General features: G+C 42.6%; 1 protein-coding gene and 1 non-coding gene across 2 annotated transcripts in view; both read right to left on the minus strand.

Moving 5' to 3' along the window:
* Positions 1-11708: 11708 nt before the first annotated feature.
* Positions 11709-23475, minus strand: part of MARCHF4 (membrane associated ring-CH-type finger 4) — a 143426-nt gene continuing 131659 nt past the window's right edge. The window contains exon 4 of the mRNA XM_049770365.1: positions 11709-12178. Within this exon, the coding sequence (XP_049626322.1) occupies positions 11811-12178 (368 nt within the window). The 3' untranslated portion in view covers positions 11709-11810. The remainder of the gene's footprint in view (positions 12179-23475) is intronic.
* LOC125995078 (small nucleolar RNA U3) lies at positions 20113-20327 on the minus strand. The gene has a single exon (XR_007490712.1). It is a non-coding gene; the product is annotated as a small nucleolar RNA U3 (small nucleolar RNA).

The raw sequence follows: 23475 nt of genomic DNA on the forward strand, positions 1-23475 counted from the left end.
CCTCAAGATTCTTGTTCAGCCATGCCCAAAGTAGCATTCATGGCTGCCTGAGAACAGCCTGCATTGAGGGCTGATGCGTTTTTGCAAAGAAGGACATAAGAGTGAGGGTTTGTATTTTTTTAATCACTTATCTAGTAATATTTTCACCTAGTATAAACTCTCTAGTAGGAAGACATAGTGATTTTATTTTGATTTCACACAAAGAAGAATATGTCTCTAGAACTGTCCCCAGAGAAGTACAAATGGCTTGCCTCTGACCACTTGATTCACTCATTTAATCTTGCATGCATTAGTACCTCCATGTATTTATTCATTCATGCATACCTCTCTTCCTCTCCTTTATATCACAAGTCTTTACAGACTTTAAAGGGCTTCCTATTCAGTATGATTTCTCCTGAGTCTAGAAAAGATTTTAGTAAATCTCAGGAGCTTGATCCAAACATTTCTTACGTTCTGGGTGGGGCTACCTTGTGCCTAACTCTGCCCATCACATGCAAACAGTCTCTTTCCAAGACTCAAGCTATACTAATATTCCCCTATCTTTAGTGGTTCCTCATAGCTCAAATCACAGTCCCCAAAAATGATTTCAAACCCACTGTCAAATGAAAATAGTTCATCTACTCACACTTTATCTCTCCATATAGCCCAACTTTTTCTCTGTCCATGCCCACCCACACTTACAAGACACCAATGAGTCACAATGGTTCATACCTTGCTTAGGTAACTCCTTCATTCTTGAATATCTTCTTTCCTTTTTTAAAAAATATTATTATGGGGCCAAAGTGATAAATAGGAAGCAGTAGGGCATTGACCTTGCACACTCCTAACCTAGACGGACCATGGTTCAATCCCCCAACGACCCATATGATCCCCCAAGCCAGGAGCAATTTCTGAGCACATAGCCAGGAGTAACCCCTGAGCATCATTGGGTGTGGCCCAAAAACAAAATGATAATAATAATAATAATAACAATAATAATAATAATAATACACCAAGTTGTTAAGAATACAGTTGTTTCAGACATAAAAATTCAAACATCAATTCTACCACAAGTGTACCTAACCTCCCACCCACCACCATAGCCTGCCTCCATATAGGCACAAACAAGCTCACTTCACATTCTTTGTTACTACACTAAGTAAGGCAAATGGAATTATCAAATTTTAGATAAATAAGGATCAATATGAAATGATTGTTATATCTCTCAATGTTGTTACTAAATCATTATGAGCTTGGTGATCTGTGTAACTTTTCCATAAGGCTTGCTCTGATCTCTACTGGCTTAATACAACTATAAAATTTGAGATGTCACATGACTGCAGCCATGCAGCCCAGGATCTATCTATAGATCTGGAACAAATGTGGTGCCTTCGCAGTTTGATAAGATCAAGTTGTGAAGTTGGGCTGTTTCTGTTGAAGGGTGTCAGGTGTGGTGTAGGCTGCTGTGGTTCCTGAGAAAGAGGAATCTGCCCCCATCCATTCTGAAAAGGCTGTCATTTTTTTCAGTCCATACTAGATTATCTGGAAGAGTCCGTGGCCATCATTTTCCTTTGGAGCTTAGTAGAGTTCCTGGGCTGTTTTTATGTTAGAAAGATGGCATGTGTGGGCAGAGACTGCTGGGTTTTTCAGTGGTGGCATTGTCTTGGCCTGTTCCCATTAATGAATGCCTCAGAGAGTTCAACCTATAATGTGGTTCCACCTGCTATTATTATTAAATTATTATAACAACTGCTACTATTATTTGAATTCAATTGTGGAGCTGGGCACTTTCTGTCAGATAGTCTCCAGTGTGTTGGTGGGCTGCTGAGGCTTCAGGCAGAAAAGGAAATATGCCTCCCACCCCTTCTGAGAGGGCCCCAGAGTTTTCAGCCCAGACTAGACTACCAGGGAAGAGGTAGTGGCCATCATTCTCTTCTGGAGCTTCATAGAGGAGCTGAGCCATTTTTTTCAATACCTTTCTTTCTTAACATCTTCCATCTTCTCTCATCTATATCTGGTAATACATGAAAGACCAAAGATGGGAGCCATGAATATGAGCCACTATTAGTTTTGCTGGAAGGAATTTAGTTAAGGAGGCCCCCAGCTGCAGCTCAATCTACCATGTTCATTTGATTCCCAGGGCCTTCTCCCAACTAACAACTTAGAACAGTGGGGCCTGAGACAGTACTATTCAATAAGATAAGCAAGCTCTCCTATGATCAGCTTCTGCTCTAGGAGTTCCTTTTTTTTTTTTTTTTCCCCACAAAACCTCAGTTATATGTCTCCGCAATCTGAGATTTTAATATGTTGCTATATGCACAGAGATCATATCCTACTGTACCCAAAAACAAGGATTATGCTCTAGCTTCTTATGCCCCTCATCCACCCCTTTTTAGATATAAAGACCCACCTAGGCTTGATTAATATGAAATTAGTACTTTTTCCTATTAATGGCATCTGCCCTTCTTTGCAGGAATTGAGCCTGGTTAATAAAGGTTGTACTCTTGGTACACAAGTCTGAAAGTCCCTGACTCCCATGCCCTTTCTCTTATGACTGTCTTATTTTATTAATTTTTTGGTGACCCACTTCAGAAACATTTTTCTGTGGTTGGATTACAGCCTTTACAATCCCTATTAAAAAAAATAAGAGAAAAGTGGGGAGTCATGGCCTGCAGTCCTGGAAGGAAAGGGGAAAAGTTGGGAGACTTTGTTGTCCTCCCTATATTGGGTTCAAGAAAAATGCATCCTACACCTATTGATTATTCTTTTACCCTTATTAATTCTACGGAAACCACAATCTTCCCCTCTTATCCTTATTTCCCTGGCTGCCTTCCTGCTGACTTTCCTATTTCATATTTTTCCTAGAGATTTAACCACCTTAGAAATCATTCAATGGAATTGTGGGCAAAGATCCATCTTCTGAAACTTCTTCAGGCTGGAAAAGGACTGTAGAACCTACCTATAAGTAATCAGAAAAGGTGAAATTTCATTCTACCTTAGCTCCTAATTAGGCAATTGGTTGGGTTCTGCAGTTTCAACATCTGAAAATGGATCAGTAAATGGTCCTCTCTATACTTGGAAGGACAGAGATACCTCTGTAATTATAACATAAAAGTTAAGCAACAAAAACCAAAGCATCATAGCATTATGCCTTCAGCCCTTCTCTGCTAACTGCCCTACCTAGCCTGAACTGCCTAACTCCATGCAAGCCCTCCCACTGCCCGCATTCCCATGGATAGACTCACAGACTGCAGTTTGCTTAGGGAGAGGAAAAGAGTATAGACTCATGCTTTTCCCTTGAGGCTTGTGGCAGTGTAAGCGGTGGCACCTGTGCCCAGTGGCTCTTCTGCTTGCACCCCAGACTGTCCACACTCCAGGGGACATGCTTCTGCCCTGCACCCCGCCCTCCACTTGCAAATAACTTCATTTGACCTTCCTCTGCCCGCCTCTAAGAGTGACAAGAAAGTAGCTGAGCTTGATCAGAATGTCCAGATTTTCTCTAGAAAAAATTTAAGACCTGACAGCCATTTGAGAATTTTTCAGAGTTTTTGATCCCTCCCTTGCACACCCTGACCTATCTGTCTAAAAAAGCAATTAACACTAGGCTTGCAAATCAAGCCAACACAAACACATACACACACACACACACACACACACACACACACACACAAATAAAATTTTGCTGAATTCAAACCAAATTCCAGATAAACACAGAACACAGACTAGCTAAACAGAGATTAAAAAAAAAAAACCTTAATAGACAAATACAAATAAGAGGATAGATAGAGATCAGTCAAGAAAACTAACCCTTGGGGCCGGAGAGATAGCATGGAGGTAAGGCGTTTGCCTTTCATGCAGGAGGTCATCGGTTCGAATCCCGGTGCCCCATATGGTCCCCTGTGCCTGCCAGGAGCAATTTCTGAGCCTGGAGCCAGGAATAACCCCTGAGCACTGCCAGGTGTGACCCAAAAACCAAAAAAAAAAAAAAAAAAGAAAACTAACCCAACCCTGCAATACCCATTGGGGCCCCCAGAATACCCATCAGGGATTCATAGAGAGCTAGAACATCTTCCAAACTCTCAGCTGTGTGTCTGTGGGTCTTTTACTGGCTCTCGGAGAAAGACCTTTTAACAGATTTATAGCTGGCCCTGAAATGCTCATTGGGGACTTACAGTCGACCCTGGAATACCCTTCTGCAACGTATTACTGATCCCAAAATGCCTATTAGGGATCTACAGGTTCAGCTTGAGCTTGTCTCACTATTGTTCATTGTCCTCCCATTTTTATAGATTAGGATCCTGGATGAGCCCCAAATTGTTAGCTCCGAATTCATGATCCATCTCACAAGACCACCAAAGAGACAAACAGTACTGCAATAAAGGATGAAGGTTTATTTACCAGCATACTGGGGTTGCCCTCTTAAGGCAACAACCCCTTACTGAGCTCTTGGGCTCCTTTAGTAGGGGTACAGTGGCTTCAAACCATCACAGTTAACCTTTAAGTTGATTGGCTATTGTCTAGGGTTTTTTTTTATGGCTAGATATCTAGAGTGGAATATTGTAATTAATAGGGCCTTGGGTCTGTGTCAGCTGAAGTATTAGAGGAGGGGCTCAGGCACACACTGGGTATCCATGACCTTGTCTGCCCACAGGCTTCCAGGTGTTGTTAGTTAGGCCTTCAGTTATTTCCCTTCTAGCTTTTAACACCACTTTGTCCATCTTTTTCAGAATTTCACCAGGAACTCTTTAATGATGTTTCCAGAGCTGTCTCTGTTGCTCAGGTGAAACATAGATTAACAAAGCCAATGAGTTGCTTACCTTAAGTGTCTTTTTACTATCTCTGCTTGGAATTGTGCCCAGTTATATTCAGATGCACTGAAAACGTTTATGCAATAAATAATTAGTTGATCTGTTAATATAAAACATGGGTCAAGTCTGGAGGAGAAAAGTTCAAGGGACTCTCAGAATGACTGTTGGGGTCAGCATTCAGAGAACAATTTTATAAATGAGAATGAACTTGTTGCTGTCAAAATGTTACAAGCAAAAAGAAGCAAAATTGCAGAAGAAGGCATCATTGCTCCTCACTGTGATGGAGGAAAAGAATCAATGGGCTTGCTTATGTAGGTAAGACCACTATAATATTATAGGAAGAATAAGAGAGGAAGCACTTTTTATGCCAGAATATGGTTTAAGCAAGAACATGAAAGAGCCCAGAATTATGATTTTATTATAAAAATATCAAATATTAATTTAAAAAAGTGCATGGCTTATTTAATCTTCTCTTTTGTTGCTGTTGCTGTCAAATAAGGTTTAATTATTTCATTGTGTGTGTGTGTGTGTGTGTGTCTGTGTGCTGCATGATCCTTGAGGATCTTCATCTGCCTGAAGTCCACTTTGTCTTTATTTTCATCTTATCTCCACTTTTAGTCAATTTCCTTAACTGATTTCCCCAAGTCACTTCTAGCAGACTCTGAAGCCAAGCTTGGCATCTGGGAGGCTTCAGGCATTTGGCTGAACACACAGGAGACTTCAACGACCATCCTAGTTGACATTTCCTTGGCCATCGATTGACTGGCTCCCATTATCAAAGTTCAGTGGCTCCTAAGAGTTGGAGCTCACAGTGGGCTTGGGAGGTGCCACTCATATCCTACATCTATTTTGTCTCATCTGCTGTGAGAAAGCATCTTCTATCTGCTGCTTAAGAACTTAAGCCTACTTGGAAGGAAGGAAAGAAGAAGGCCAGTGCTGCCACACTCACCTGCAGCTTCTGTTGGGCATATATTGATCAGGACAACAAGCTGCTTGCTACCTCTGTGCAGAGGTGCTCAGCAGCAGTAAAGCATGTTTCTTAGGCTCATTTTCAGCCATTTGCCAATAAATTGCATGCTTCTGTGTAAGACATGGAAAAATATCAAGAATACTTTCTTGCTGTCCTTTAAGACAACTCTTCTCTTGGGACTATGCTAGCATCCCGAACTCAGGCGTTCTCTCTGGAAGTTTTCCTCTGGTCTGGACCCTGTGGTGTCATCTAGTTGGTACTTTCCTTCCTCACACTTTACAAGATCCTCAGCTTCATTTTCTGTTGCCAATTTTGTTGCTCTCAAACTTTTGTTACCCAGAACCTTGAAATACAGAGACCAGAATCTGGAAATAGAGAACAGAAAGCCTCCTCTTTTTTTTTTTTTTTTTTGTTTTTCGGGCTACACCCGTTTGATGCTCAGGGGTTACTCCTGGCTAAGCACTCAGAAATTGCCCCTGGCTTGGGGGAACCATATGGGATGCCGGGGGATCGAACCGCAGTCCTTCCTTGACTAGCGCTTGCAAGGCAGACACCTTACCTCTAGCGCCACCTCGCCGCCCCCCCTTTTTTTTAACATGTCTGCAGTGCAGCCCCTCCTCCAAAGCCAGGTTGTGGGAGGGGGAAGATGAGGGAGAACTTAAATACCCATTAGCTTCCTCCTCTAGAGTTAGTACTCAGTGTTGTTACAGTCTACTCTATACCTACTTTTTAAAAATTGCAAAAATTAGACAATCTTGACTTTTTAAAAATTGCAAAAATTAGACAATCTTGGTAAAAACCTATAATATGGTCAATAGAACTGTTACTGATGATGATACAGAGTAGATGGGTTCTGGGGAGAAGACCTTGGGATATTGATGAAGTTATCCTGAGAGTCTGGTTGTGGGCATGATGTAAGAAATCTAAGTACAGAATAATAAGATTGTAATATTGTAATTTTAAAAAAAAATTGTCTTAGGGCCACATACAATGGTGCTCAGGGCTTATTCCAGCTTCAGTGCTCAGGGATCACTTCTGGTGGTGACTAGGGAATCATATGGTGCCAGGGATCAGTGCCAGGGATAAGTTGCTGTCCAATTTCTTGACCCCATTTAAATATTTTTAATAATGGGGCCGGCGCAGTGGTGCTAGAGGTAAGATATCTGCCTTGCCAGCACTAGCCTAGGACAGACCGCGGTTCTATTCCCTGGCATCCCATATGATCCCCCAAGCCAGGAGCAACTTCTGAGCACATAGCCAGGAGTAACCCCTGAGCGTCACCGGATGTGGCCCAAAAACCAAAAAAAGAAAATTTAATACAGTGATGAAAATAAAATTTATGCAAGAAAAGTAAAATAAAAATTTACAAATATGATATAGTACTCATTCAAAAAATACAAAAATGAAAGCACATAAATGGAGAGAGAATTCTCTGTGTCCCCCAACCTCGCCCTCACCTAGGAGTAAACATCTGATTCATTTGGTGGTATCTTTCCATATTGTTTGGGAGAATGGCATTTCAGAACTGAAATGTGGGTGGAGTTCTTTTTTGGGTTCTCTGCACATACGAAATCACTGCATACATCACCCTCAGTTTATATCTTTTCTGTCAACAATATGACTTGGCGATCTGTCTGTGTGGATGCATCCAGGTCTGTGATGATGCTTGATGTAGGGACCATCTGCAGATTTCCCTAGTTTCTATCTAATCACTCCTGTACTGACCCAAGGTCATGTTATTTTTCCTCCAGTTGGTATCCTTCTGATATTATACCTCTGATCATTTCTCAATTCCTTTGAGAAGGCAATGAGGCCTGCTACTATCTCTCTAGGACTAGAATCCAAAGAAATAGAACCTTCTGGAAAGGGTACATGTATTTTTTTCATTTTTTATTTTATTTTGTTTTGTTTTATTATTATTATTATTATTATTATTATTATTATTATTTTGGTTTTTGGGTCATACCTGGCAGTGCTCAGGAGTTACTCCTGACTCTAAGCTCAGAAATCACTCCTGGCAGGCTCAGGGGACCATATGGGATACTGGGATTTGAACCAACGTCCTTCTGCATGCAAGGCAAATGACTTACCTCCATGCTATCTCTTCAGCCCCTATTTTGTTTATTTTTAAATTATTTTTATTATTTTGGGTTTTGGGCCACATCTGGCGGCACACAGGGGTCACTCCTGGCTCTGCACTCAGAAATCGCTCCTGGAAGGCTCAAGGGACCATATGGATGCCGGTAATTTAACCAAGGTCCATCCTGACCACCTGCATGCAAGACACATGATCTACCACGTGCTATTGCTCTGGCTTCTAAGGGTACATGTATTTGAAATTCATTGTAAAATTACCAGTGGCTCTCTTCCTTTCAAAGCAGCCACTCCTTTATTAGCCTGCTCACTGCTCAGTGAGGCCATTAGTGGCCTTTCCTCTTTTTATTTTCCCCTCTGGCCTTCTTGGCATGCTCACCAACCATAGTTATAATTGCATAGTCTAAAGGGCTATTCTTGCCCAAGCTAGAAGGAAAGGAGAAGATAAGAGCCCAGAAGAACAATAAGTTACCTAGAATAATGTTTCAAGTCCTACCTGCATCCATTTTGAGGCCAGAAATATGTCAATCTCAGATGCAGACGAATTGGGAAAGCTATCACCTATCACTTTTGGCCCTGCTGTGGAATGCACCAAGAGAGAAGAAAAAAAGAAAATGAGGATGAGTGCTGAGTGTAGTAGTCAGGGAACTTAGCCCCTGGGTTGATGCCAGCAACCACCTACTCTGGAAGAACTACAGAAGAAAAACCAAAAGTTTGATTTTGTTAAGGTCTGCCTCATGGGCTATTTGCTATTTAAAGCTAAATGCAAACTTGGGCCCCTAATGACTTGTTAAGTAAACTTAGGTCTTTTACTTTCCTTAACTTTTTGATAGAGGGTAGTAACAGTTCATAATTATTCAGGCCCCATTTCTCTACCTTCCATTTGCCTTTTTTTTTTTTTTTTTTTTGGTCAAATCCATGATCAACTCCCACCATTTGTCCAACTCAGATTTCTCTGCCTCAAAAACATGTTGTTCCAGGGAATCAGAAAAACTGTTCATAGGAAAAAATATGTTTCCATCCAAAGCTCACCTAGATGGGGACTTTGGGTTAGTTAGTTCTAGAACCTCTTTACCTCCATTTCCACCTCTGTGAAATGGACATTATAATTGTGTCTGGACTGCTCAATGTGTTTCTTCATTTCCAGTATTTATTCTGGTGCCTGGCCTTAAAGTAAGTCCTGCAGGGGCAGAATAGTGTGTTGTCCCCAGTGAGACCATCCTGTGGCAGAAACACAAAAGAATTTGTCTCCTTTTCCCTCTGACCAGAGAACACTGCTGGAAATCTTGGCATCTGCTGGTGGATTGGAGAAGGATTGCTGTTGGAAAATATGGTAGTGGTTTCTGGTGGCTGCATTGCTTCCTCATGCTCTAGATATGCATTTAGGTTAATAAAGTTCAGCTTATTCTTCTTTGTGCTCATTACCATGAATTCCCAAAGAACAGGAAATTAGTCATCCCCTGGACTGAGGAGCCAGAGGCTGACCTTTCTTTGTTCTATGATTGACCATTAAAGCTAACCTATCCTTGAAAGAAGGCATAGTTTAATGGGTTGAAGGCTGTTCTCTACCCACCCTGGAGTGGTGTTCATCTAGAAACATTTATTGAGTACCTTCAATATGTCAGGCACGACTGTGTGCCCTGGAAATAAAGCAATAAACAAGACAGATGAGGGCCTTGCTCTCTTAGAGTTTACAACCTCAGAATACAACAAATTCCAGAATTCTATTAGAATCTCTCATTAATCACGTCTTCCATGTGGCAAATTCACAAAGATGGCCCTGAAGCACCCCAACATCGTGAGTCACCAAAGAAAGATGCAGCAATGGTAATTGCAGTTTAGAAGACAAGCACATTTTGTGCTCGAATACTTCTCCTTGAAAAATAGAAAGTTTGTGTGACAAATCTATAACATCCATAATAGTCTATTAAACTGAACATTACCTTTCTAGAAACAGATACCATGACCCTATATGAATTCATCTGATAGTTTCATGGTTTCCACTTGCTGGTATTATTCCCTGGTGTCTTCTCTTGCAGCTGCCTTGTGCCTTATGGGGAAGTTTCCCTAGTCTAGGAGCAGGAGAACAGCTGAGGGGACAATTTTATGTGGCCTGTGACAAAGCCAGGGACACATATCAGGGACTGAGATATAGTTAATGGGAAACTGGAAAAGGAGGTGCTCATAGCATCCTCCTACTACTCTCCAGCTCCAGCTCCATTGGATTCCATTGCTTCCTTCCTGGGCAAAAACTCACCCTGGGAGACCTGGGTTGTGTTTCATGTTGACATGAAGGGATCTGTGTGTGAGGACACCAAGAAGAGTTCGGGAGTCCCTTAGGGCCCCACATCAGGAGCATACACACACATTCACACACGCATGCACGCACGTGCACGCGCGCGCGCGCGCACACACACACACACACACACACACCCTGTGCTTCATTAGAGACACATATTTACATATATATTCTCTGTACACCACAGCCAGGAAACACACACACACACACACACTTCCCATACCCTCTGCATCATAGCAGAGACACACACATACCTGCACTTTACTGTACCCACCCACCCACTCCCACACTCCCCCTACTGTCCTCAAAATGCCCTACTCCAGTGCTGCTCCTGTATCCTCAAAGCAGGAAGAATGCTCTTGGTTTCCTGCTCTGAAGGAGATGTCAGAAGTCTCCTCAGGAGTCGATTCAGGAAGAGGGAAGCCAGGGGAGGAGAGAAGAGAGGAAAGAAAACACACAAATAAAAAAGGACACTCATGGTAGGGAAAGAAATTTTATTTTCAAGCTTTTAAGAGAATAATACAAACAACAGAGCGTTTAAAAAAAAAAACCCTAGAAACTAGTTTAAAAAAGTACTTGACAGTGTCTCCTTCAGACCCACGATAATGCGGCCATTGTGCAAAGACATGAGACTTGCTTCTGCTCCCACCCCCCATCGGCCTTCCCTACAGAAGCCTGGGACCAGCATGTGGGCCTGGGGCCCCCAGCTGCATGAAAAGACCATAGTACAGGGGCTAGGCCACGCTGGCCCCTCAAGAAACACTTAGACAGGTCCCATTCCACTCATTGGGGAACATTGGGCCAATGTCCCACAATCTACAGGGGCCCTGGGCAAAATGAACACAGGCAGGCATCTAACCAGTGCCAGGGTTCACAGAAAACTCTCAGACTTCTGTGTGTGCCCAGCCTGTGCATCCTGTAAACAACTTTGAGTCAAACCACCAGAAAATAAAAGTAATAAGGGCACAAAAAGACCCCTATTTCTGCACCCTCTGGGAGACTCCAGAAATGTAGTTTGAAGTCCTTCTGGCTTCTGGCTGCCTACCCCCATCCACCAAGCAACCCTATCAGGTGAAGCCGGAGTACCCTGCCGCCACAGGGGGGCTCAGATCCCCATGTTAGCCCATTCTGTCCCCCACATACTGCCCAAAACCAGGCCCAAGAGGAGGAAGCCCATACTCCAGGAGCACAGAGGACACATTGTTTTGCATTTTTCACCCTTGGCATCTTCCTCCACCCCCAATAGGTGACCATAGTGTCCTCATCACCCCTAGAAATGCTGCTTGCCTGGCTAGCCAAAGTTCCCTCTCCCAAGTGGTCTGGCATAGAGACATGACGAGGAGCATGTCTCACTAGTTTCCACAAGTATGGATTTTCCTTGCTCTTGATGTTGGGCTATGTTATCACCCGATGAGAACCCTTCCTGCATCTCATCCCCACCCTCTCAAATCTTGCGATTCCTTACCCCCTCCAGACCTACCACCGTCTGACTTCCCTCAGTTCTTAGAGTGCCATCTTACACACTCACACACACACATACACACACACACACACACACACACACACACACACACCTGCCCCCCAGGCAGATATGCCATGGAACCAGGACCCTGCCTGGCCTGGCCTTTCATCTCTTGATCACAGCCTTCCTGGGGGTCTCTCACACTGTCGTGACCCTCATGACGAGCTCCCGACTGCCGCCCTGCGGGTTCCGTTGCTCATGAGGTCTGAGGTGGCTCAGGATGTGCAGGATGGTGTAAGCACAGTGGTGATCGGACAGTGGGTCTGAGGGGTGGCTGGCAGCCCTGGCAGGACCTTCCTCAGGGCCAGAAGTGCCTGTGGCCTCCTCTTCAGTGGATGGGACGTTGACCTGGGTGGAAGAGGAGGTCCTGGGGTTGGTCCTGCCTCCTGCCTTCTGATCCTCCAGGTCTTTTGTCTTGTCATAGTTCAACACTTTCCACTGCTGATTGACAGCTTGCCACCGCTTAAAGATGCGGTACACAGAGGGGCCCTCGTGGATGATGAGCCCTGAAGCAACAGAGAGGAGAGAAAAACAAAGGCCACATCAGACAAAGTCTGTCCTAGTCTCCCTCAGTTTATAAATGGACAGGGACATCAGTGGGCTGGGTTGAAACTGATGAGATATGTCATTGTTGTTTTTTTAACACGTATGTTTCAGCTGAGCAATGTGGTCAGTGTCCCTGAACTCTAGGGGTTCAGTAGGGAAAAAGGGCCTGGCTGCTACCCCACCCCTGGTCACAGGCTCCTTGAGCTGCTGCCTACCACGCATTTGCCTACCTCTAGAGCTCCACCCCACCCACTTCTGATTCATGAAAACCAAATCACTTGTCTGTTGAGGCATAATAGAAATATCTTTTCTTCCCTCTATCCATGGCACCCAACATTTAGCAGATGCTGAATATATTGCATGCTTTCAAAGGCCCTGTGAAAGGAGTCTATTGTCCTTACAGCCCGATGAATGATGTCTGAAATGCCAGGGTTAACTCTGCATAAATAGCTCGATGCTACTGAAATCCATCCTCCCAGTACCCCACCCAAAATCACTTTATGTTGGCAGTGCAGAGTGATAAGCAAATGGCATCAGACAACCAGGCAAATACAGATAAACTGCATGCCTACTATGTGATGAATGCCAGAGATAGTACAGAAAGCAGTGCAGGTAGTGTCCCACACTCGAGTTGACATTCTCATGGAAATACTCAAACACACAGGTCAATAAACTAGTAGGATTACTGAAAATACTGAATAATTTGTGAAAAGATAAAATGGGGTGAGATAACGACTGGCATTGAAAAGGATTTTGCAGAGAGATGACAGCCTTAGTGGGGCCACTGGGGGCTGCCTGGGCTCAAGCAGCACAGAGTCCTTGCAGGTTGAGAATCACTGTGGGAGGCATGTCATGTCTCCTTGGCACTGGTTGGGAGATCCAGAAAATTAACTATTATAAGTAATAAAGGAAAAGGATAATCTGCATAGATCTAGGGAGAAAGGACATTCATGACAGGAACTGCAAACATGAAAACCAGGAATCATGAACAGAAAGAAGGCTAGTGTGGCTTAGTTGCTATGAATAATGAGGAAGAGTGAAGAGAGGAGGTGGGTATAGGTCAAGCCAGGAGAGGTTATAGTCATGGCAATGACACGATATCTTATTCTGAGTATAATGGGAAACCATTGAATCATTTTCTAAGGGGCAGGGATAGGGAATGGTAATGTGATTCAGAAAATTTCTCCTGCTGCCAGTTGACAAATTAATTGAAAGAATATGAGGGGCTAGAGTGATAATTCAGCAGGTATGGAGGGCATTTGCCTTGCATGCAGCCCACTTGCCTTGCATGTAGCTAACCCAAGCATCCCATATGATCCTCAGAGCCTGCCAGGAGTGATTCCTGAGTATAGGTCAAGGAGTAACCCCTGAGCATCGCTAGGTGTGGTCAAAAACAAAAGAGAAATATGAGCAGGAGCAGAAGACCCAACTGAAAATGAAGTCACCAGAAATGACGTGAAGACCAAACAGAAAGTAATTCACTAGGAAATGATTGCTGGACCTGATTAGGGGGTTAGTGATAGAGGTAGAAATAAACCATTAGATTTGGTGTCTTGTGATAGACTGGCTGACAGGTGAGGCATGGGTCAAGGGAAAACAAAAGCCTTTGGCTTTGCCTGTTGTAGGTCTAGTGGTGGTGTGACTGGGATCTGGTATGTAAAAGGGGGGAGTAGGATAGTGACAGTCACTGTATGTGTTCCCTATGGTGACCATTGTCAAAATTTGGTACTACCTTTTGTCTTAAAGCACCACAAATGAATTCTCTTGAAATAGATCCAATCTCCTTGAGTTAATGTGAATGTCTTTGAGAAGAAGAGCCATTTTTTCTTCTTTTTCAGCTTCTAAAACTCTCTTGAAAGCCTTACCTCTTCATATCCACTTCCTTTCTTCCAGTGTCACATCTTCTGTTACTCTGGTGTCATCAACTTTTCCTTTTCTGAACATATCAGGCCCATGTAAATAATTTAGAATAATCTCCTCTCTCTGAAATTTTTTTTTTGTCACACCCAGCAGCGCTCAGGGGTTACTCCTGGCTCTATGCTCAGAAATCACTCCTGCAGGCTTGGGGGACCATATGGGATGCCAGGATTCGAACCACCATCCTTTTGCAGGCAAGGCAAACGCCTTACCTCCAAGCTATCTATCTGGCCCCTCTCTGAAATTCTTGAGTCATATCTGCACATTCCTTTTGGCTATGTAAAATAAATAATGTTCAACTCCAGATTTTAGGAGCTGATATCTTTGAGAGTTATTAGTCAGCCTTCCACACTGATCAATAGTTCTACTTTGCTTATGATAACTCTAAGATATCTGATAGGAACCTCACTAGACAGGTCAGATATGGCTGTTGAATATATGAGTCTGTGATTGAGAGAGATGTCTGTCAAAGAAACAAAAGAAAATTTGACCTTGGAAATGATCCTAAATCTCCTGAGAAGTTAGTTGCACAGATAAAAGCTTCTGATGGATAGATTTTGGATGGTAAGCCAGCAAAGGAAGATCGGAAGGACTAAAGCTATAGGAGCCAGATCAGCATGTGTAAGAGCTAGAAAGCAAGAAAAAGACAAGTTTCAATTTTAAAAAAAGTGTGACAACTCTTTTAAATGGGCTCAGGTGAAAAGAGAGGTGAGCACTCGCTTGTTGAGCATGTGGAGGAATGATGATAAATATGATTCAGGTAGTTCTCATCCAAGTGTATCTCCTTTCATAAAGCCATCATCTATGGTAGAAGAGGCAAGAGAGGAAGTTCTGAATATTTGTGGAAAGAAGAGGAGGTGAAAATAATTGTCCTGGAAAAAGGTAGAGTAAATATACAAGGCATATATGAGAAAACTAGTTGCAATTTTGAGGTGCCTGGTTGAGATTTGTGACTTTATATTTGGAGTGAGTCATTATTTGTTGTGTGATTTTTAATCCACACCTTCAAATGTTGCTAGGAGCACCTGTGGAAGAAGAATGTTGGATTTAGTATAGACTGTTTATCCAGACATGCAAAGCAGGCAGGGGAGGGAGAATGACAGATGTTTGAAAGGATTGATTATTATGGTAACAGGGGCAAAGCAGTCTCATGAGCATTGAGTGAAAATAAAAAATGATCAGGCCTAAATGCTCAACTTAAAGTCAATGATAATAGAATCAAGAGATCCAAACTACAACAAGCTATATACAAAAAGAACCTGTTATACTAAAAGTCCAAGGGGCTAAGGGTGGAAGTATGGGATACATGCTGGGCACTATAATAGAGAAAGGTCAACACTGGTTGTGGGAATTGCGCTAATTCACTATCACTATGCACCTTAAATACAACTTTGAGAGACTTGTAATTCACATTGGTCTCAATAAAAATTATTTTTAAAAAAGGATTGATTATTAGGGGACCCATGGAATCTAGGCTAAGAGGAGGGGAGTGAGGACACAAAGGGGATAAAGAATAATGAGGTCCTGGAGAGATAGCACAGCGGCATTTGCCTTGCAAGCAGCCAATCCAGGACCAAAGGTGGTTGGTTCGAATCCTGGTGTCCCATATGGTCCCCCATGCCTGCCAGGAGCTATTTCTGAGCAGACAGCCAGGAGTAACCCCTGAGCAATACTGGGTGTGGCCCAAAAACAAAACAAAACAAAAAGAATAATGAAAAAGAGAGCAGAAAGGAACTAGGGTCAATGACACAAGCTCTCTATGAAAATGGAGAATTGCTGAAGCTAGAGAATAATAATGGGAAAAAAGTCATGGTCCAAAAAGAAGAGTGCTGACATCTAGGTTTTAAGTTGTCTGACATGGTGTGGTTGTTGGTAGAGGAAATTGCTTAAGTAGAATTGAAGTGGGCTGGAATCCTGAGAAAATCAGGGAGCTGAATATCCTGAGTGTTATCAAACCAAGTGCTTCCTTCTTATAACAAATATATTTGAGTATTCACTTTCCTAGCTTGAAATGTAATTCATATTATAATGTAAGTCATTGTGGGTTTTAAAAAAAAATAATAGTAAGCTCTAGCAGATAAAATGAAGCAAAGGGGAAATCATTTATAAAAAAACAACATAGAGTTCAATAAAAGCTGGAAACCAACACCATTAGAAAACAAACAGAAACCCCATCATCATTTCTGAAATACCCTTAGGGATGATTCCATCTCTGCTGAGAACAAGCTCCTGAGGGGGAAGCAAGCCAGGTGTGTGAAGGGTGGGGGAAGGATGAAGAGGCAGTCATCCAGGAGATCAGCAGAAAACAGGGAGAAAAGGGGAGGAGAGGGATAAAATGGTAAGGCACACTATGGAGAGAATAAAGTCCAGGCCCTCACCACCATGCTCCATGAAATAAAGAGTACAGGAGAGAACTTAGCTGAGAGAGCAGAAACTGTTCTCAGTCAGTCCTCTGTCAGGAAAACCCAGAGAACAGGTTAAGCTCCAAAAGGTGACTGGGAGGGAAGATGTAGCCAGTTAAAGAATGGGCTAGACTAGAAAGGGGTGACTGTCCACCTGGGGAGACTTGGGGAAGACTGGGATTTGTGATAATGAGTGAAGCAGTTTGGGGTGGGGTTGAGTTTCAACCCAAGGGGAGAGCTGACTCACAGGATCAAACTGATTGAACACCCCAGACAAGCAAATAGATAGGAACTTCAGAAGTCTCCACACTCACTTCTCATTAGGCTTTTAGAAGACAAACACCCAGGGTAAGTTTCCCACCAGTTCCCATAGGCATAGGTCCTTCCACTGCATTGTGAACAGTTTCCAGGTTTCACTGAGGGAAACAGTCTCCCTGTTACACAGAAGCTCCTCATCCTTGGGCTCACAGACTCCACTGAGTATCTGATGAAAGCTGAGGCTATTTTGCTGGAAAACACTAAACACTGGAATTGCCTTTTTAATTCTAGGATGGTCCTTGGGCTGTCCTGCCTGATTAGACCAGGACAAAGGTCCACCCTCTCTGCCTGTGCTCTCAGACCATCCCTAATAGCTCAGTCTCATGAAGACCTTCAGTCTCTAGAAGGTGGGCCAAGGCTTTTATGATGCTTCAGCAGCTATTTGTTCATTGACTCCAGCAGCCTTGTTTGCACAATACCTAGATGTAAGCCCCTCGGGGAGAGAATAAGTATTTTTGAGGCAGGTCACTATAACAATACCCACAGAATGGCATCTAGTCCAGGCTTTATGGAAAACAATGTGGAGATTCCACAGAAAAACTGGAAATTGAGCTCCTATATGATCCAGCCATACCAGTCCTAGGGATATTCCCTAGGAACACGAAAACACTATACAAAAATATATTCCTGACACCTATATGCATTGCAGTGCTATTTACAATAACCAGACTTTGGAAACAACTAAGATGCCCTTCAACAAATGAATGGCTAAAGAAACTGTGGTACATATATACAATGGAATATTATGCAGCCATCAGGAGAGATGAAGTCATGAAATTTTCCTATTCATTGATGTACATGGAATCTATTATGCTAAGTGAAATAAGTCAGAGGGAGAGATATAGACACAGAATAGTCTCACTCATCTATGGGTTTTAATAAAAATAAATATATTATTGTAATAATGCCCAAGACAATAGAGATGAGGGCTAGAAGGACCGGCTCACAACATGAAGCTCACCACAAAGAGTGGTGAGAGCAGTTAGAGAAATAACTATACTAACAGCTATCATGACAATGTTAGTGAGTGAGAGAAATAGAATGCCTGTCTCAAATAAGGCAGGGGGTGGGAGAGGAGGGAGCTTAGGGGCATAGGTGGTGGGAATGTTGCATTGGTGAAGGAGAGTGTTCTTTTTATGACTGAAGCCCAACTACAAATATATTTGTAATCATAGTGCTTAAATAAAGATATTATTAAAAAAATAATACCCACAACTTTCTGGGTGATAACAGAGGAGAAGAGGTCCAAGGAGAGCAAAGGAAGGGACAGTTGAATTTCCCAAACTAACTCTTCAAAAAGAACCATTACACTTGTTTCTTAATTAGCTTCTTGATCAGACAATTTTACCCTGATTGAAGAGGGTGGCTTAAATTTTTGGTCTGAATACTGCCTTCTAATTATATAACTGTCTCGTGTGCAGGAAGTAATTAAACCATTTTAATGGATAGGTAGCTGGAGGGGAGGGAGGCGCACCTGGTTCTGTAGATAATGCTTGTTTGGCAAAATTGGAAAAGTACCAAGTACTGCACTCATGCCTGCTTCCCTTGGTCCCCGCCTCTGCTTCCCACTTTACAAATTACTTATTGATTCCTTGGATGACAGAACTTTTCTTAAAAGAGAGAAATTTTTCAAGACAGGGAAAGCTTTACTTTTCAAGACAGGTGAAGGGGGAAAGGTGAAAAGGATGGAAGATAAGGAGAACAAGAGGGAAAAGGCAACTGATAGACAGAAAAACTGAAATGAGTACAGGAGAATAAAAGGTACTGGGAAAGGGAACCAGAGAAATAGTAGATAAAATTAGAAACTTAGGATGCTCAGTCATATAGGATCCCCAGGACATTGTGACTTGGTCATGTGGTGGAGGAGTGGGAAGGTTCTATTTACCAATTGCCTGAAAATCACCTAAAAGGGCTGTACCTATGGAAAATCCAATTCCAAAGAAATGGAACCGTCTTACTATAATGTCGTCCACATTGGCAATTCTCTTCCTGGTAGAGTGGGAGGCTCCACAAATTATCAGTCACTTCCTTTTTCATCATCTCTCTTCCTCAGCCTCACTGAAGTGGTCCCCAGAAGCCCAGGAAGATGGGAAGGATTGCAACTATTGTTGGGGCAATTCTTCCAGCTGCCCCCACTCTGATGTCAGCTTCTCCCCCACTCTGCCCTGCTTAGTTTTGGCCACTGGCACTTGCTCTATCTATCGTAAAGAATTCAGTGCCATTCTTTCTCATTAGTACTTCCTGAGTACCTTTTACATACTCCAAGGAGTATCTGTGGTGGAACCAAGATTGAGTTCCCTTTAGGTATGGGGTTATGTGAACAAGGCTAACTAAAAGATCTGCAGAGAAATTTCTGGTCCCCTTAGCACTGCTACAGTCCCCCCTGCTAGTCCCTACCTCTAGCTAGTCTCCTAGTATAAGAGGCATAAACATCGCTGGTATCTTTAAGATGCAGTGCTCCATCAACTTTAGTCTGCACCAGGCTCAGCTAAGGAGGTTGTTAAAGCATTTCCCAGGCTTCCTTCCCAAAGAATTGAAATTCAGCAGCTATAGGGTGAGGATTAGGAATTGCGTTTTTGAATGGATAATGCTGAAACTGCAGCTCTTATTTGAGTAGCACTGCATAAGATCACTTCCTTACTCTGACCAACTGCCCATTAGAAGATTCTAAATTTTAATTAATAAAAAATTATAAAGGGCTGGAGATAGTGGTATTATAAGTGGTAAAACACATACCTCACATTTGTTTGATCAAACCTAGGTTTGATCCCTGATACCACAAAATGAACAAGTAAAAGAAAACTATATATAGTTGAAATGGTGCTTATATATACATATATATGTATAAAACCAACATGAAAATAAAGGGAAGTTAAAGAAAAGGAGACAACTGCTTCCAGAATCATAGAATTTGGGGGCTTGTAGTTTGAATCCTCTTACCGTTCAATATGGCAAGCATCTGTAGCAAACCAAGCTGAGGCTTCAGGTCAGACATTTTGTTTGTTTGTTTTTAGGCCACACTCAGTGGTGCTGAGGGGCCACTCCTGGCTCTGCACTCAGGAAGGGTTGGGGGACTATATGGGATGCTGGGGATCAAACCCACCAGGTCTGCCGCACCCAAGGCAAATGTGCTTCCTGCTGTGCTATCACTCTAGCCCCAGGTCACACTTCTTTTTGAGTCTTTTTTTTTTTTATGATACATTAGGGTTGACATTTTTCTTATGGTTGACATTCTTTCTCTTTTCTTTTTTTTCTTTACCACTCAGACTGCATCCTCTCCCTCTATCCCTTCCAAAGGAAGGGGAGAACGATCATCAATGGCAAGAAGGCAGTCACAGAAGCAACACCTAGAGTCAGCTTCACACTCAGGAGAGGAAGCTCTGGCTCCTCCTCGGGGCTTTGGGTGCTCTACACGATCAGAGAAACTTCTCCAGTCACATACTATAGAAATGATCCCTGAAAGTATAGTCTTGGGGGTTGACAGTCTTATGATTATTTATTATTATTCCTCTTATTATTTTATTGTATTTTGGGAGCCATAATCAGCTGTACTCAGGGATTACTCCTGGCTCTGTGCTCAGAAATCACTCTTGGAGAACTCCGGGAACCATATAGGTACCAGGTCTCAAACTTGTCGGTCATATGCATTTCAAGTGTCCTACTTAGTATATTATTTCTCTGGCCCTTGACATTCTCTTTCTTAGAAGGTTGTTAGGAGGTAGAGATCTATGAGCCAATGCCTAGGACTATATCTGGCACACCAATCGCACATGACAGTGAATGGGGTGGGTGGGTAAGATTACAGGACAGCAAAAGGCCTGCCCATACCTCTACCTCATCCTCTTTCCCTTCCAGTCCTGGCCCCAACTACATGCACCTGCTCTCGAATTTCCTGTTCCAACCCTCCATCTGAGTCATTGTTTATAGTTGACCAACATACTAGAAACTGAAAAACACTCCGGAGACCAAAGAATGTTTCAGATGTGGAGATAAACCTCCGCATCAGGAGCTGCTCTCACCAGGGAGATGCTTTGGCATGCCAGGGAAGGGACACTCTCCTCCCAACAGAATCACTACCAGACAACTGTGGTGCAAGCCGTTCCACAAAGCCCCTTTTTGATAAATACTACCTACGCCCCCAAAGTACCCAGCCCTGCCAGGGCCTGCTCAAATGAACTAATGAGGTCAGTGTGAGAAAGATTGGGAGGGTTAAGACAATGCTTCAGGAAGAGGCTGAATCAACAATGGCACTGCCTCAGTGTTCTGCAGGGGGGGGAAATCATCTAGGCTGTATTTCTAGGGGTGAGGCATAACTCCAAGGGTCCTATTTGAACGGGCTCAACTCATAGACTCAAGTGCTTTGAGCCATAATATTGTGAATGCTTTGGTTTAGAATAACAACGACTCAAAGACTAAAAGACTGAGCATTCAATGAAAGTGAATGAAAGCATGAAAAGTCACCATCTCAGGGCCAGAGAGATGGTACAATGGATAAGGTGCTTCCCTTGCACATGGCTGGCCTGGACTCCATCCCTGGTCCCATAGAAAGTCCCTTGAGCCCCAAGCCGGAGTGATCCCTGAGCCTAGAGCCAGGAGTAAACCCTAAGTACAGCCAGGTAAAGCACACAAAAACATTTTTTAATTAGAAATTATTTAAAAACGAAGGCTACCATTTCTTCCTATCACTAGCCCAGCTATGCCTCAGGCAGCTGGAAAGACTGTCTCTGTGGAAGTGATTTCTGTTGGATCTTTCTCCAGAGTGAGGTTCCTACAAATTGACCTTGCTCCAGCAGCAGGGACTGTGTCTCCAAACATCAGAGCCAGAACTATTCCACAGCTCTGCTTACTCAAGACATTGCATAGCCCTCTATGACCTTTGCTAGAAAAGCACTGAGTGGTTTTAGAAATGAATAGAAACCCAGGTGCTTAAAAATGACCTGAGCTAAATTCAGTAAGTTTGGATAAGAAAGAAAAATAGCTCTGGAGCCCCAGAATTCCCTGTGTGGGTTAATTGAGAGGTTTGTTCTTGAAAGTACGTTTGTGAAGCTATACCCCATGATACCATGTAGGTATTCATCCCTCAACCCTCATGAGAAAAAGCTTAGCATTCTCCCTATCATAGACAGATCATCATTATATTTCTCAACCACTTTAGTGATGATGAAGGGTCTTGGGAATGATGGTGAATTAATAATAGTCACCATTCACTGAATCCTCATAAGTTTCTGTAATTCTAAAAGTGCTTTGCAAATATTATTTACTTTTCAAATACTTTCTCCTATAAGAGAGATGAAATTATCCTTCACTTTCCTGAAAAGGAAAATGAAGCCAAAGAGACTATCTTGCCCAAAGATTCATAGCTTGTCCTGAAAGTGAGACATAAACTGAGATACATCTGAAACAGGAAGTACCATGAGTCTGGCAGTTTCCTCCTGCACATCCCAGTCTAAGTGCTCCCCCCAGAGAGAGTAGCTATAGGGGAAACACTTTCTAAAATATGATGCGGATCTATACTTCTATTTGTGTTCATAGTAAGATGTATTTTGTGCTATGTTTTAATGCTTTACTTGACTAAATGAGAGTTATTTTAAATAGCAGGCTTTGAAATAAAAAACAAAATAAAACACCTAGGTTCTAGTTGTACAACCTACAGGACTAGCCTGTTAGCCTCAATTTTCTCATCAGGAAAAGGTTACTGTCAATCCATCCCCATCTTCTACATAACTTTATCTTAGGGTAAGACCTGCCCATTTCTGGGAGGGGTCTTGGGGAAGGTCTCAAAAGGTTTGGCCGGAAGGCCAGGAGAGGAGAGGAGAGGATGGATTGAAGAGAAGATTGATGGATTGGCTGGAGGGAGTTGGAGACACGTGGCCTGAGCTGGAGGAGAAAGGCCTCTCATCCCTCCCTCACCATCCACCGTCATCCAAGCCTATCCAAAGGGTTTTTATTCTACAGTTACTATAAAAATAAGCATACCTCAAAGTTATTGGGGAATAATGTACACAAGCATGTCATAGTGCTTGGTACATTATTTAAAACAAATATTATTTCGTTGTCATTATCATAAACAAATATCAAATGAATAATGGATCTTTCTTAAATTGTGATATTGGAAATTATAATTAAGGTTTCACACATACAAGGCAAATGCTCTACTACTGAGTCACATGCTAAATTTATCTTAAGGAATTACTATAACATTATAAAGGCAGTTTACTTATGCAAAATGATAAACATGTATTTAGAAAGTTTTATATTTTAAAATCCATAAATTTTTCTTTAAAGATTTTGGCCATAAACAATATATTGGCCATCATGCTTGCTTTGCATGTGGCTGAACGTGGGCTTTATCCCCAGCACCAGATATGGCCCCTGGAGGATGGCCAAGGGTATTCCTAGAGCACAGAGTTTAAGGCCACACCTGGCCATGCTCAGGACTTAATCCTGGCTCTGCACTCACAAATTAGTTTCGGTGGTGTTTGGAGGACAATATGGGATTCTGGGAATGGAACCTGGGTTGGCCACATGAAAGACAAATGCTCTACTTGCTATACCATCACTCTGGGCCCCACACTTTTTTTTTTAAAAAAATGTCTATGAGGTCCTAGTATTGTCAACTA

The sequence above is a fragment of the Suncus etruscus genome, chromosome 1, assembly GCF_024139225.1.
Source record: "Suncus etruscus isolate mSunEtr1 chromosome 1, mSunEtr1.pri.cur, whole genome shotgun sequence".
NCBI lineage: Eukaryota > Metazoa > Chordata > Mammalia > Eulipotyphla > Soricidae > Suncus > Suncus etruscus.